Here is a 10,587-nt window from a genome sequence, read left to right on the forward strand (position 1 = left end):
TGGTAAAATGAAGTACTTTTCAATAAATGAATGATCAATTAAAATGTTTAACTGTAGCAGCAGCATGTTCATCTGTCAGAAATGCTCTCCTTCCACTTCTATCTGCAGTTTAACCTCAGATCTCTGCTGCCCCCTGCTGGTGGTCTTTGACCTCTTTGCAAGATTTAGTGTTATCAGATGATAAACAAGGTTGCTTTGTCCCCCTGCTGTGCCCAACTCAAGTCTCAACTTGCAAAGCCACTTTTCCACAGTCATAGCAAGATATATATATTTTTAGAACTGATGCTGCACACAGGATTTTACTTTATATGTGAGTATGTCCTCAAATAGTTAAGCACACTTTGTTTACTACATGAACACTTCAATAAAAACGTTTAAAACAAAGATTATTAAATCAAACTACTGTTTCTGAGGCCAAGAATGAATTTGCACACTCAAGAGAAAGCTGTTTTATTTCTATATCAATTGATGAAGACCATGCATTTTACCATGCTTGTACTGATTTATATTTAAGAGGTTGAAAATTCCGAAAAACTGCATAAAAATCTCAACCGGACCTGCAGAATAAGGACACTATTTTCAGTTCATACATACTGATGGTGCACGGCAGCGATGCAGAGCCCGATCAGTGAGAGCACACCATTCCTGAAGATCAAACACAGATTATCTCCAAAGTCATCTCTGTGTGTGTGGATAAGAGGGCAGAGAACGACTGAATTAATTCTCCACATAAAACAAAGAAAACAAAGGTGGACGCCATCAGTTTCCTGTCTCTGAGCGCTCCAGATAAAGTCTGCCTGACTGCTCCTGAATGTGGAGCCTGTAACCCAATCTGCAACATCAAAGCTGCTGCGAACAGTTTCCCTGCACATCTACAGTATGTATCCACATCACGCTCTGATGCAGAGACTATTTGCTCCATTATCTTGAGGAGAATAAAATAGATCAGGGAGGATGGAGACAGTCTGCCTGTCTCTGATTCTTCAGAGACCTTGATATGGCTCACATCAAAGAGAGGAGAGGAAGCTGGGAGGTGTCGGAGGAAGTCTGTCTGTTCCGGTGTGTGTCCTCATGTATCATGGAGCATACCACTTTGAGGTTTAGAGCTTTAAAGTGGGAGTATTTCTGTCGTTTTGGGCAGTCGGGGCTCCTTCGAAGGGTTTCTTTAGAGCTGCGTCTTGTGTTTAAGGCTCACTTTAAAATCCAGCTAGACTTGACCTGGACTCACTCCTCCTTTCCACCATCTCAGCAGCAACCCAGCTATCGTTGCCTGAGCAGTAGGGGGGCTATTGTCAAGCAGGACCCCTCCTATCTGTACCAGGTCACACCTACAAGTGTCTCCTAATGTGTGAAAGCAGACACAACCTGTGGGGTGTAATTGTCCCCTAAAAGGCCACTTACATAAGCCCCCCTCTCTGAAAGCTTGTTGACGCTCATCCTCCCAGCATGAAAAGACACACAGTTTTGTTTTTCTCACTGGTGGGCTTCTCAGTGTCATGCTTCCCTGTCTGGTAGTTGGGAGCAGGTACACCTCATCAACCTGTGCAAGGTTGCTTCAGAGATGGTCGTACTGCCATATTTCTTCTTCTGTGGTCAGAAAAACAGGTTAACAGGGGCACTCCACCAAGTTTACACATCAAGTTCAGTTTGCTATTCAGGCTGAGAAAAATGTGTTATGATGTCTTCTGTGGCTCTGGAGGGAGCCCCCTGATGATGGGATATCTTGGCCCCTGCTGAGCTAACCCTTGGCTTTTTAGAAGGAAAATACTGGAGTGTCCCTTTAATGTTCATTTCTGGGTCTTTATGAATGTAAACAAAGAAAAATGCATTGCTGACATGCCTGTTTGAAGAGTCCAAGAGCCAGAGGTCAGGCTGAGATGCAGCTTTGTAAAGTACAAAGGCGGTGTCACTTTTAGCCACCAGGGGGCGATGTTTAACTGTCAACCACAAGTAGACAGGCGTACAGAGACGGAGGCGCTGCTCGCGCTTCAGTAAAGAAGCATTTCTGATCATATTTAATGGAACAAAATCGAAACAGCTCATGTGAAATTAATTTGATAGTCTTAATGCACTGATAATTGTAGTCATAGTCATAGAAACCCGAACATTAAACCATAGGGCTGCATAAAGCCAGGCCAACCTGTACTTTAGGAGACAATGACACCCAGTATCACAGAAACTGATGAAGACCTCATGATACTGACCAGTGACCCGGCATAAAACTGGTATTTCTTACGACTTCCAGCCCTTCCACGCAGATCTCAGTACAGATAAATGATGTAACGCCGGTCGTGGACTGGCGCCTCTGTGGAATTGCAGATAATTACGGTAATTGTAGTGCGTAGTTTTCTTGTTCCCTAAAGCCGTATCCTCATCCTGCTGTCTGTGCGCCACAGTTTAAGCCTGTGGATGTTTTATTTCTACACGGGCTGTTATCCGCTCTCACCACAGTATAATATCACTCTTACACTGCAGACTGCGCAGGGCGGAATCATCATTTTCTCCCTCTGCATTTACGCCCCAAAGCATTTGAAATCTAAACATGCGGCCGCTAACTTGCATTTGTACATTAAAAAAAAATCGGACCTGCAAAAAAAATTCGCTGATAGGGATCGCGCGCGCGCACGTGTGCTTTGCATCACCGCATGTTGAAAAGGCAGTTGCGTCGAGCGCGTAATGTGTGTGTGTGTGTGTGTGTGTGTGTGTGTGTGTGTGTGTGTGTGTGTGTGTGTGTGTGTGTGCGCGCGCGCGCGCGTGTCGTCTCGGTGGCGCCATGTGCCTTTTTGGATTGCTAATTTCTCTAAACGCCCCCCCCCCCCCAGCAGTCTGGTAGCCTGAAGGGAAGCGGCTCAGCGCGGCGTCAACCAGGCTGCCAGCAGGATGACACTGCAGGTAGCCCTCACCGGCCAGCGTGTCTGCACTTACACAACACTTACTTCAACCATGAGATGTAATTAATGGACCATAGAGTCATATATTACAATGCCTGGACATCTTTGCGTGGCCTATCTTTCTCCTTTCCAGCTGCAGAATTATTCTTATTTTTGCTATTTTAGTACTTTAACATGTAGGTCGTTTAGTAAAGCTTATAATACACTTTTTCCACGTGCTATGTAAATGCCCAGTTACACACACAGCAGTAGAGACTTGTTTGTGTGTGTTGAGGATGAGCTTCTCTCATATTTGTTACATAAACAGGGTTATACATTGAAAGCAGTGATGTAGGCCTAAATTCTGCATCTATTCGTTCACATATTAAACATTTCAATTGTGAAAATAATGAAATAATAGTAATCTCTAGGTCTAAATTCTGCAACACTGTAGACAGACGACAGTATTTGTGGCAGTACAGTGTGAGGGACAGTTTGTTAACCTGGTGGAGTGACTGCTGCCCGGACCAATGGTATTCAATAATGATACATGGACTATGGTATTATGGGAATGACGGACGATGAATGGACTGGCCTGAGCTGAACCATCAATTGTCAGAGAGTGACAGACTACAACCGGAATTTCTATGATTTGGCCGAGAAAATAAAAGTTGGTCACTGTAGGGGAAAATGAGCAATAAATGATTGAAATGTACAGAACGATGAAATAATGTGTAAGGAGATGAATCACTGCATAAGTATTAAGTGAAAATACAGCAGGAACAATGTTACCACCAATCAAATCTTATTATCCTGTGATTTAGCAGTCGTTGCTCCACCTGTGCCGGAACAGCACTGTTGTAACTATTCTGTCTGAACATAAAGGAACATTTTACATCTTGCACTAATAACTAGAATAACATTAAAAAAACAATGCACTGTCCATTTGTACATGTTTGTTTGGTTTAACAAAGCATGCCTTGTGTTTAAAGCCCACTTCACTTCGTTTGGGTTACTGGGGTTTTTTAATTTTAAATACACTTGCCTCAACTTATTTTGAAAAGCATTACCGGATATAATATCATTACGTATTTTGCCTAACTTCGCTCTCTGTGGTCTGACCAATCAGCTCGGAGGGGGCGGAGCTCTGACAGACCACAGCTATTTCTTCTGTTAAATCTTGTCAGTCCGGAGTCTGCGTGCAGTCTTTGGTTTAACGGAGACGTCTGTCTTTGTCAAACATTTCTCCGTCCAGGAATACAAAAGTGATGCTTCAGCGTGACCGGCAGCACACAGACGCAGAGGAGGACCGGTCGTGACAGCTTTCTCACCCGTTTCACCGTCTTCCCAGGAGTATATTCCCCTTTTTTTTCTTTCTCAATTGAAGAAGAAGAAGACGCCGCTCGCGTCCTCTGGTAATGTCGGACCGTTTTTAAAAACAAGTTCACGAACTTTTCTGTCTCCATGCGGGACAGGAAACATTTCGGAGTGATTTTTTTTTGCCACTTTTGCCCCAGTGAGGATTGTGAGCTGTCGTGTTTTTGCGCAGGAATGCTTCGTTTTGCGCCATAGCTCCATGTAAACCTTTTTGTCGTCCAGCTCTTCGCCCAGCGGACTCTGCTCCTGGATATACGAGGACTTTTTTGCGCAGTAATTTGGCGTAAATGGATCGTCAGTCCAACTTCATCTCCATTTGGCTACAACTAGAGCTCTGTGCCATGGCTGTTCTTCTGACTAAAGGTATAGACTTTGGTCTGCGGGCAGAGGCATGTTTGTTAGCTTCTCCAGATCAGACCAAACAGATAAAACCAGACTGAAGGGTGTTTCTCAAAATATCACTTAGCGAGACCATAATGTAGCGTTTAGCCCGCAGAGTCCAATTTAAGACAACAAGGGAATAAACTTCTGAGGAGGGCTCACAACTCGACTTATTTCCATTGCAAAATAACTCGATTTACCCATTTGAGTGATTTAGCGCTTGTTTTAATCCCATTTACTTCAAGCAGAACTTCTCATTCTTAGATCAAATCCTTAAATAGCTGCAGTGGAAACAATTAAAACCACCCCAACCACAATTATTGACTGCTTTGAAGAGAAGCCTTTCCCAGTAGCAGTCCTGTAGTTTTTTTTCCACAGAAAACACCAACTAATACCCCAAACTCTGAAACATTGTTATTAGCTCTCCCATACGCAGAGCACACAGCCCCTGTCCCATGCTGGCTGCTGTGTTTCAGTGGGGAAACTCATGATCAACTTAGTTTTGAAGCTGCCATTCATAGAAGACTGTGCCTCTCTCTCTCTCTCCCCCCTCTCAGCCCACAAAGGGGCCTCTCCTTTCTAATGAAATATTCTCCAAATGACCTGCCCGGGCCCTGCTGCTCCAATCATTCACAGGGAAAACACTGATCTGATGATTGTGTTCCTGCACTGCAAGCTGGTGCACTGAAAGAGGCTGTAGCTCTGAGAGGAACGCAGTTTGCTTCACTGAGTTTCAACCTTTTTTTAGCTGTTTTTCAGTGAAAACACAAGGCGAGACTCTTGGGTCACCTTTTACTGCCTTGATGATGGAGACTTTTCTAATAATTTGCTGCATTTTGAAACTAGATTTCATGCAAATAGTAGAGAAATCCTACATTATGTGTATGTTAAAGAGATGCACAACATGCAGCAGAGGACAAGCTCATGGGAAGAAGTTTTCAAAGTGAATCTGAAGTTTAATGTTGTTGTTTTGTCAGGGCAGGTCCTTGGCTTGGGTTTATGTTTTGAAAATATTCTGAAAAAGAAGCCACAGATGAGGTAAGGAGTTGGAAAAGCAGGCAGCCGTAATGATAAGGTTGCCGGGAGCTCTTAGGATGGGACCTCGGTGCACCCTGCCCCCCCAGGCTCTCCTGACCACAAGTAAAGCTTTGCGTGCAAACGGGGGAAAGGAGACTCCTGCGCTGCGCTCCGGCCCCCCCTCCTCTTTACGAGTTTCCTATTGGCTTGAAAGAAATTGACTTTGGCAAACAAACCACTAATTATAAGCTACACAGTTCCTGTTTTATAATACAGACAAAAAGGGCCATTTTGCCTGAGCAGCTCTTTAATGAAGGCATATTTGCAGAATTGATGCAAAAGTGGAATATTCCCGTGAGGTCTTTAAAGTTACCTGGCTGTTTATTGCAGGCCATAGCGGACGCTTGGCAAACAAACACTTTCGAAATGAAAGTACAGTGGACCACAGACTGCATTTGATAGGATTAAGCTTCAGAAACACCAGTAGAAGTGGTTTTATGGGTGGATATGCTTTCATAGAAGCTGACACAACTGTACTGAGTGTAGGGGGAACACAAACCTTGAATAAAAGCTGTTATTATTAGCTTCAGTTCAGGATGTGTTACAGTCAGCCAAAATGATGGATTACAGTATTGCTTTAAAGCTATGAATACATCTGATCTTTGCAAGTTGCCCTAACCCTGCTTTTTTTTTTGCCTCCCTGCATTTCCAGGAGAAATAAGGTGCTACTGTGATGCGCCGCACTGCGTAGCCACAGGATACATGTGCAAATCAGAACTGAACGCCTGCTTCACCAAGGTCCTGGACCCACTCAATGCGAACTCTCCCCTCACCCACGGGTGTTTAGACCCCATCGCAAACGCGGCAGACATGTGCAGCAGCAGCAGCTCGAGGAGCGCGGACGCCCTCAGCGGGTCCTCGGGCTCGGCGCTGGAGTGCTGCCACGACGATATGTGCAACTACAGGGGCCTGCACGACCTGGCGCACACCAGGGACTCGACAGGTAAAGAAGAAACCTCACAGAGTCACAGGCTGTTGGGATGTTTGCTTTTCGCTGAAAATGAACTATGAAATTCTCTTTAACTGGTTTAAAATGGTTGGACTCTCTGGGGGGAATTTACAGTTTCTCCTCAGCAAATATTCAATATTTTCTTCGTTGCTGTTCCAGAGGCAATACGTTGAGCTGTAGGGTTCTTCAAACACTTAGCTGTTTATGGACATGAAGGCCACCCTTACCCCCCCGACTCGTTTTTCTACCTCTCAGCTTTACAGAACTTCAGTTTGACTTTTAATGGGCTCCAGCTCTGTGCCTGAGAAGGCAGAGAGCAGCCAGTTTACCTTAAGGACTTGGAAAGAGATCAGATATATTCTTTCTTTTTTTTTTTTTTTTTATTATGTGTGCACCATGTAATTTTCCCACTGAGTAGGAATGTGCCTTGTAGAATGAATATTCCCTGACAAGCCTGCATGTTGGGCAGCAGGACTAGCTCGTAGACTTATGAAAAGGTGCACAGAGACACACAAAGTCGTGAGGGGATTCTCTGTTGTGACCCTGACCAAAACAGACTAAAGTTTATTAGCTCAAATTAATTTCTGGCTCTCGGTCAGGGCAAGGTGACTCATTTGTTTTTGCCCCTGCACTTCCTCGCTCTCGTCCGTCTGTCTTATTTTCTCTCTCTGTGGTTTCTGGCTCGACTGTGGAGCAGATGCAGCTCTCTGAAAGCTTCTCATTACGCTACAAACAGCCATACATATATTCAGATATAATCATTCGCTTTGAAATGAGGCTCTCTGGTACATAAATCTCTGTATAATAACATGGAGCCGTGGAAAAACGTGAGTGTGCCGTTAAACAGATGATTGTCTCTGTGTGCAGATCATAGCCGGTACCAGCCAGACAGCAACAACAGGAACCTGGTGACCCGGGTTCAGGAGCTGGCCTCAGCAAAGGAGGTGTGGTTCCGGGCGGCAGTGATCGCCGTCCCCATCGCCGGCGGCCTCATCCTGGTGCTGCTCATCATGCTGGCGTTGCGAATGCTACGCAGCGAGAACAAGCGACTGCAGGACCAGCGGCAGCAGATGCTGTCGCGGCTCCACTACAGCTTCCATGGCCACCACACCAAGAAGGGCCACGTGGCCAAGCTGGACCTGGAGTGCATGGTGCCCGTCACGGGCCACGAGAACTGCTGTCTGACCTGCGACAAGATGAGGCAGGCCGACCTGGGCAACGACAAGATCCTGTCTCTGGTGCACTGGGGGATGTACAGCGGCCACGGCAAGCTGGAGTTTGTATGATTCCTGCTGGGAACAATGTGACCGTCACCTGCCTGCAAACAGCCAGGACTGCCTCTCAACCGTTGGCTTTTGCTTTTTTTTTTAAACTTTAGAAGACATTCCCATATTTTTCGTCCATTGGACTTTTGGGTTGGTGTTTTTTTTTTTTTAAACCAGTGGCGAAAAGTACGAGACTGATCTCATGCCGTGTGGTTTTTGCTAGAGGAGCACTTTACTTGAAAATGAAAGGCAAAGCAACGAGGAGCTGTATTTAAAGTTAAGAGGGCAGGACTGAGGTGGAGCGAGAGCTCTGCCGCTGCTCCCGAGGATCCTGGACTTCGACACTGAACGCTGAAGGATTCCAAATCTGTCTTATTTGCACATTTGTAAAAAAAAACAAACAAAAAGTTGTCGTCGCTTAAAACAAGAATTTTACACTGACACCAGGGTACAAAACAGGACTTGTTTGAGGAGTTAAAAAAATCCAGTGTTTGACTGTAGGTGTGCACACTCCTCTGTGTACGTTTCATGATTCAAGCTTATTGTAAAGATTTGAAAAATATATATATTTTTGTCTGATAAAACTGACTGGTGTGTGTCTTGTTCTGGGTGAATGTCCAACATCTCTCTCTGTGATCAGACTATAAGCTTGATTGTGAGTGTGAAAGAAAAAACTTCCATTAAAATGACTTTTTATTTATTTGATGGTTCATTCTTGTGTTTTCACTGTATATGTTTTGCCTTTAAACAGCGATGAGGAACAAGTGTAATCCATGTACACTTTACACCGTCTTACTGCGGTTCAGACTTTTGGCATGCAAAGTGTTGGATGTTGTTAAAATCGGGCACACCGAGGCGTGTGTGACAGGAGCATCCTGCTTTGGCAGTGTGATGTTTCAAAGCCACGTCTCAGTGTGGCCTTGGCGTGCTCCGTACAGTGGGGCCTTGTTTTACAGTGGAGCTGCTACATCTGTCAGTCGTTCTTGAACCCTCTCCAGAGGTCAGCTTTTCAGCCTCAAATAACTGTCCCCCTCCCCTCACTGGCTGGATTTATCCTGCAATAGTAGTGCTATTTATTTTAGACTCTAATGCCAGTAAGCAGTCCTCTTCTCGTCTTTTTGGATGTCCGTGGAAACACTGTCCCTCCTGTGTTCAGCGGGGTGACGGTGAGGAGGGATTTTAATCTGATTTTGCTGTTAGGTCAGCAGTTCAGGAATAATTTCCTCTGTGTCTGCTGCACTAATTTGATGCAGCTACACTTCACTTTGAAAAGAAATTGCTGGTGGCTCAGTATATATATTTTTATTATCAGTGAATGATGACCAAAAGCAACAAAGAAGGGATCCGGCTAACAAGTCTTGACTGTGTTGCCAAAGCCTGATTTATCGTCTTCCTCTGTGCCACAGAGACACAATGAGCCACACTGCTGCGCTGAGCACACACACACTAGTTTACATTCATTCAGTCCCACATACATTGTCCTGCTGCTGAAATGCTAGGCACTAAATTTGTATTAATCTGCATCTGAAAATAGTCCTTGAGACAATGCACTGTCTATTTTTGTTTGAGGTTTACTATAAATGAAACTGTATGTTTGTGGCCCGTTTTTAAAGATTTACATCTTCAGTGTTTGCCAGTGGGGCTGAGTGCAACGGTGTGGAAATGAAAAGGGGAAGTCAACACGTTGTTGGTTTGGGCTTTTACGTGGGATTCGTTGACAATCAGAAAAATAAAACCGTCATCCTTCTGTTGTTTAAAGGCTGGTTTACTCATAAAACGGAGTAGTATGCAGCCGTGCAGATAGTGTTGGTTTTATTTGTCCAGGTCTTCTGACATCATTGTCCTCATTGGTCTGGATAATTAACGCTATAAAGTGTTTTTAAAGAGGCTGTTCCTCAGGAAGAAGCAGCTGCATCTTCTGTGGATTATCCAGAGTACATATAAGAAAATATGTTTTTTGCAATGGAGTGAAATGACCCTTTAAAAAAGAATTTAAAGGGACTTTTTTTTTGTGCAAAATAATGCCCCTTTTATCCCGTAAAAAATTACTGGCACATAGTATTTGAATCATTATGGGATACTGTTACTTGTATGCAAACAGCAACAAGTATAACAGTAAAAGCTTGATTGTGACAGTTTGTTTGCAGACTGAGGTGAAGTTTTTCTAAACTCCAGCTGAATATTTACATCTCTGCGTGTCCAAATGGCACAGTACTCATGTATTATGAACCACGTGCGTCACACAAAGCAAGATGGGGACGCTCGGGTTGAAAAGTTCACACCCCTACAGTCTCCCCGATCGCCATGGTAACCACAAGACATCCTGTAAGTAGTTTAAAGTTGAGGTCAGCTTTACTGAAGAGTGTGTGTCAGTGCTGAGCGCTGACCCTTGTTTCTTTCCATTAGGAGGACAGGAAAACACTATTAGCAGCTAACCACTTAGCGGCCGCTTGCATTAGCAAGACTCAGCCCATGCTCAGGGCCTCCCCGAGGACTATTACCCTTGTAATAATAACAATGTCCTCTGCCTTGCCGGCCTAATGTGACTGCTGTTTTCTTTAGCCTGATTCCACTTTGCTGGCTCACCCATGGGTGTCAGGTGGCTACGAGAAGGTGAGGAAATCACCACACGTGATCCTAAAAGTGAGTCCGTGTTTGTTTTTTAATT

The 10,587-nt window shown here is 44.5% G+C and overlaps 1 protein-coding gene across 1 annotated transcript; it reads left to right on the forward strand.

Moving 5' to 3' along the window:
• The first annotated feature begins 4,055 nt into the window (after positions 1-4,055).
• On the forward strand, positions 4,056-8,619 carry bambia (BMP and activin membrane-bound inhibitor (Xenopus laevis) homolog a). Its single transcript, XM_070986070.1, has 3 exons — positions 4,056-4,610; positions 6,358-6,648; positions 7,522-8,619. Exons 1-3 carry the CDS (start codon positions 4,535-4,537, stop codon positions 7,938-7,940), a joined length of 786 nt encoding a protein of 261 aa, XP_070842171.1. The 5' UTR covers positions 4,056-4,534; the 3' UTR covers positions 7,941-8,619.
• Positions 8,620-10,587: the final 1,968 nt, after the last annotated feature.

Source organism: Chaetodon trifascialis, chromosome 18 (assembly GCF_039877785.1).
Source record: "Chaetodon trifascialis isolate fChaTrf1 chromosome 18, fChaTrf1.hap1, whole genome shotgun sequence".
NCBI classification, from domain to species: Eukaryota; Metazoa; Chordata; class Actinopteri; order Chaetodontiformes; family Chaetodontidae; genus Chaetodon; species Chaetodon trifascialis.

What these genes read in the sequence shown, in the direction of transcription:
- bambia (XM_070986070.1), top strand. Translation starts at nt 4,535, where the DNA reads ATGGATCGTCAGTCCAACTTCATCTCCATTTGGCTACAACTAGAGCTC. An exon ending in GGCTGTTCTTCTGACTAAAG is followed by an intron (nt 4,611 to 6,357) that starts GTATAGACTTTG and finishes CTGCATTTCCAG; the next exon opens with GAGAAATAAGGTGCTACTGT. An exon ending in GCACACCAGGGACTCGACAG is followed by an intron (nt 6,649 to 7,521) that starts GTAAAGAAGAAA and finishes CTCTGTGTGCAG; the next exon opens with ATCATAGCCGGTACCAGCCA.